Raw genomic sequence first — 5,115 nt, 5'->3', positions numbered from 1 at the left:
GCATGGCCTCTAAGCCATATTTCCCAAGGCAAGGCATTTTCGCCATACAACCTTAGCCCAGGTAGTTAAGCCAAGCACCCCTATACAAATCAGGTAAGCCAAACATCCCTAGTCCACGCGTTCATGCTAAACATTCCAAGTCCAGTCACCTAGGCCCTTCTTTTTAGGCCAGCCAGTTAAGCGTTTCGGTTTTTTCCGGACAGTTCAGCCACACATAGACCAGGTAGTTAAGCCAAACCTTCTCAGATAGGGCAGGTCAGCCAACACCCTTAGGCCAGGCAGTTAAGCCATACACCCTCAGACAAAGTAGTTTAGCCAAACCTCCTTAGCCCTGTCAGTTGAGCCAAACATCCTTAGCCAAGGCGGTTAAGCCAAGCACCATTAGGCCAGGCATTTAAGCCAAGCATTATTAGGCCAGGTGGTTAAGCCGAGCATTATTAGGCCAGGCGGTTAAGCCAAGCATTATTAGGCCAGGCGGTTAAGCCAAGCATCATTAGGCCAGGCGGTTAAGCCAAGCATCATTAGGCCAGGCGGTTAAGCCAAGCATCATTAGGCAGGTGGTTAAGCCATGCATCATTAGGCCAGGCGGTTAAGCCAAGCATTATTAGGCCAGATGGTTAAGCCAAGCATCATTAGGCCAGGCAGTTAAGCCAAGCATTATTAGGCCAGGTGGTTAAGCCAAGCATCACTAGGCCAGGCGGTTAAGCCAAGCATCACTGGGCCAGGCGGTTAAGCCAAGCATCATTAGGCCAGGCAGTTAAGCCAAGCATCACTAGGCTAGGCGGTTAAGCCAACCATCATCAGGACAGGCGGTTAAGCCAAGTATCACTAAGCCAGGGGGTTAAGCCAAGCATCAATAGGCCAGGCAGTTAAGCCAAGCATCATCAGGCCAGGCGGTTAAGCCAAGCATCATTAGGCCAGGCGGTTAAGCCAAGCATCATCCGGCCAGGCGGTTAAGCCAAGCATCACTAGGCCAGGCGGTTAAGCCAAGCATCACTAGGCCAGGCGGTTAAGCCAAGCATCACTAGGCCAGGCTGTTAAGCCAAGCATTACTAGTCCAGGCGGTTAAGCCAAGCATCATCAGGCCAGGCGGTTAAGCCAAGCATCACTAGGCCAGGCGGTTAAGCCAAGCATCACTAGTCCAGGCGGTTAAGCCAAGCATCACTAGGCCAGGCGGTTAAGCCAAGCATCATCAGGCCAGGCGGTTAAGCCAAGCATCATCAGGCCAGGCGGTTAAGCCAAGCATCACTAGGCCAGGCGGTTAAGCCAAGCATCACTAGACTAGGCGGTTAAGCCAAGCATCACTAGGCCAGGCGGTTAAGCCAAGCATCACAAGGCCAGGCGGTTAAGCCAAGCATCACTAGGCCAGGCGTTTAAGCCAAGCATCACTAGACCAGGCGGTTAAGCCAAGCATCACTAGGCCAGGCGGTTAAGCCAAGCATCACAAGGCCAGGCGGTTAAGCTAAGCATCACTAGGCCAGGCGGTTAAGCCAAGCATCACTAGTCCAGGCGGTTAAGCCAAGCATCCTCAGGCCAGGCGGTTAAGCCAAGCATCACTAGGCCCGGCCGTTAAGCCAAGCATCACTAGGCCAGGCGGTTAAGCCAAGCATCATCAGGCCAGGCGGTTAAGCCAAGCATCACTAGGCCAGGCGGTTAAGCCAAGCATCACTAGGCCAGGCGGTTAAGCCAAGCATCACTAGGCCAGGCGGTTAAGCCAAGCATCACTAGGCCAGGCGGTTAAGCCAAGCATCATCAGGCCAGGCGATTAAGCCAAGCATCACTAGTCCAGGCAGTTAAGCCAAGCATCATCAGGCCTGGCGGTTAAGCCAAGCATCACTAGGCCAGGCGGTTAAGCCAAGCATCACTAGGCCAGGCGGTTAAGCCAAGCATCATCAGGCCAGGCGGTTAAGCCAAGCATCACTAGGCCAGGCGGTTAAGCCAAGCATCATCAGGCCAGGCGGTTAAGCCAAGCATCACTAGGCCAGGCGGTTAAGCCAAGCATCACTAGACCAAGCGGTTAAGCCAAGCATCACTAGGCCAGGCGGTTAAGCCAAGCATCACTAGACCAGGCGGTTAAGCCAAGCATCACTAGGCCAGGCGGTTAAGCCAAGCATCACTAGACCAGGCGGTTAAGCCAAGCATCATCAGGCCAGGCGGTTAAGCCAAGCATCACTAGGCCAGGCGGTTAAGCCAAGCATCACTAGGCCAGGCGGTTAAGCCAAGCATCACTAGGCCAGGCGGTTAAGCCAAGCATCAATAGGCCAGGTGGTTAAGCCAAGCATCAATAGTCCAGGCGGTTAAGCCAAGCATCATCAGGCCAGGCGGTTAAGCCAAGCATCACTAGGCCAGGCAGTTAAGCCAAGCATCACTAGGCCAGGCGGTTAAGCCAAGCATCACTAGGCCAGGCGGTTAAGCCAAGCATCACTAGGCCAGGCGGTTAAGCCAAGCATCATCAGGCCAGGCGGTTAAGCCAAGCATCACTAGGCCAGGCAGTTAAGCCAAGCATCATCAGGCCTGGCGGTTAAGCCAAGCATCACTAGGCCAGGCAGTTAAGCCAAGCATCACTAGGCCAGGCGGTTAAGCCAAGCATCACTAGGCCAGGCGGTTAAGCCAAGCATCACTAGGCCAGACAGTTAAGTCTGGCATCCTTAAACCTAAAAAAAAAAAAAATATGCCAGGCAGTTTAGATAAGCATTATTATGATAGGCAGTTAAGCCAATCATCATAAGTCTAGGCAGTTAAGCCTGGCATCCTTAAACCTAAAAAAGAAAAGATTAAAAAATAATATTCCTTTCACAAAAATAAAAATACCGGTATATTCCTCTTACAAAATATGCGACTTCGCTATGAAATAAAAAATATTCCTTCCACAAAACAACATAAAAATATATTCCTCTTACAAAATAATATAAAATATTCCTTTCACACAATAAAATAAATACTAGATTCCTGTTTATGTCTAGTTTCAGACTTAATTGTTTTTGATGTTCTCCTCAGTTCGTTCGTTATGAACCTTATTATCGTCTGTTTCCAAAACTGGGACTATGGGTCCAAGGGGGCCCCAAGAATAACCCTGGGCCCGTTTTGGTTTCTTCTTCTTTGGTTTCCTTACCAAAAGTTTCCTTGTGGGTCCTTCTCCTTCTTGTTTTTCTTCCTTCACAATGACAATTTTCTTGTCATCTTCTGCTGGAGTTTCACAACCTTCTACGACTGAAGTTTTATCAAGTCCGCATTTCTCCTTTTTTGATGAACCCTCGTCACCCGTTCCTTCTTCTTTTTTAACCTTTTCCAAATCTCTCTTCTGAAGTTCCTTCTTCAGTGAAGAGATGACATCCATCGCTGCGGACAATTCCTTCTTGAGTTGATCCTCTGTGTTTGTCATTCGAACAATCCTTCCATTCAGATTTTTCTCTCGTTTACCTTTGTTCTCCAGTTGTTCACGAAGACCTTCGTTCTTCTTTGTTATTGTGAACACTGCCTCCTTTAGCTCACGATTCTGCACTAGAGATTTAGAAATCTCCTCCTGCAGCTCTTCTACTAGACGTTGGTGTCCTTGACGTCTTTTGTGATCATTAGCACGAGCCTCCATCAGCTCTTGTTGTAATTTGCTTTTCTCTAGAGATAATTCCTCATTAAATAAGCTTCGTTCCTCATTGGATTTCTTGAGATCCTCAATCTGTGCCAGAAGGATCGATTTCAGCTGGTCATGAGCCTCGATTTCCTTCTTGGCTTTTTCCAGTTCCTGATTCAACTGAACTATTTTCATTGTATCCAAAGTGACTTTATCCTCAAGCTCTTGTTTCAGAGCTTCCTTCTCTCTCACAAGAGCTAATTCTATCTGATTTTGGACATCATTCTTCTCCTGAGCCATTTTCAGCTCCGCTTTCAACTCTTGAATTGAATGATCGTAATCAACAAGCTGATTTTGATGTGCTACAATCACAGCTTGTTTATTGGAAAGTTCCTTAACCATTGTCTGATTCTCTCGCCTGAGATCTTCAATCTCGGCGTCTAGGTCAGTTTGAACTGATACATCTGTGTTAGAGATGGGTCCAGGCTCAACCTGAACTTCTACCTCTCTGTTTGAGATAAGATGTTCAGTCTGTACCTGAACGTCTATATCTCTGTTAGAGGTAAGAAGTGCAGGGTCTACCTGAACTTGTATATCTCTAGTAGAGATAACACTCCCTGCGCCTCCTGGCAGCAGCAGCTGTTCCTCCTCGCCGGAAAGCAAAGGATCTTTCCCACTGATGACAGCTTCGTTGTCCTCAGAAACTCCGTCAAGTTCCTCCTGGTCCAAGACAGGCTGGAGTTCCTCACTCTGTTCCTCCTTGGTGTCTAGGTCAGTTTGAACTGATACATCTGTGTTAGAGATGGGTCCAGGCTCAACCTGAACTTCTACCTCTCTGTTAGAGATAAGATGTTCAGTCTGTACCTGAACGTCTATATCTCTGTTAGAGGTAAGAAGTCCAGGGTCTACCTGAACTTGTATATCTCTTGTAGAGATAACACTCCCTGCGCCTCCTGGCAGCAGCAGCTGTTCCTCCTCGCCGGAAAGCAAAGGATCTTTCCCACTGATGACAGCTTCGTTGTCCTCAGAAACTCCGTCGAGTTCCTCCTGGTCCAAGACAGGATGGAGTTCCTCACTCTGTTCCTCCTTGGGCCAGAATTTCCTCATCAGAAGACCACCTCCCAAAATGAGGCGTAGACCCTCCAGTTCCATCAACCGGGGCTGCTGGTCCTGAAAACCGTCTTCGGAAGAGGCACCTCCAACTAGGTATTTCTTCCCGTACTCACTTATTGCTCTCAATGCGTTGTTAGGAAACATCTTTGTTGTAAAACTCAGAAGGCAGATCACTTGACTTTGATCAGGTATAATTTGATAAAAACAAAATAGGTCCTCGCAGAAATATCTACTCCGAGATTGAAGGCGTTTTGAAGACTGGAGACGTCTTCGTTGGCTTCGAGATCGTCTCCTGAAACTGATTCTGATTATAATTCGAATGAAAGCGAGACTTTGAAGACGTCTTCGTTCGATTTGAGAAAATTCTTCACTCGGTCTTCACCGAAACTTGGTAGTAATTTCTTTTCCCCGAAGGAAATAGATAGGTAGAT

The 5,115-nt window shown here is 48.0% G+C and overlaps 1 protein-coding gene across 1 annotated transcript; it reads right to left on the bottom strand.

The window, feature by feature from the left end:
• Positions 1-2,971: 2,971 nt before the first annotated feature.
• LOC137645532 (uncharacterized) lies at positions 2,972-4,828 on the bottom strand. Its single transcript, XM_068378336.1, has one exon. It carries the CDS (start codon positions 4,826-4,828, stop codon positions 2,972-2,974), a length of 1,857 nt encoding a protein of 618 aa, XP_068234437.1.
• Between the last annotated feature and the right edge of the window lie 287 nt (positions 4,829-5,115).

The sequence above is a fragment of the Palaemon carinicauda genome, chromosome 8, assembly GCF_036898095.1.
Source record: "Palaemon carinicauda isolate YSFRI2023 chromosome 8, ASM3689809v2, whole genome shotgun sequence".
In the NCBI taxonomy this organism is placed as follows: domain Eukaryota; kingdom Metazoa; phylum Arthropoda; class Malacostraca; order Decapoda; family Palaemonidae; genus Palaemon; species Palaemon carinicauda.
Note: the sequence above shows the minus strand (reverse complement) of the source record. Positions and strands in the feature narration are given on the sequence as shown.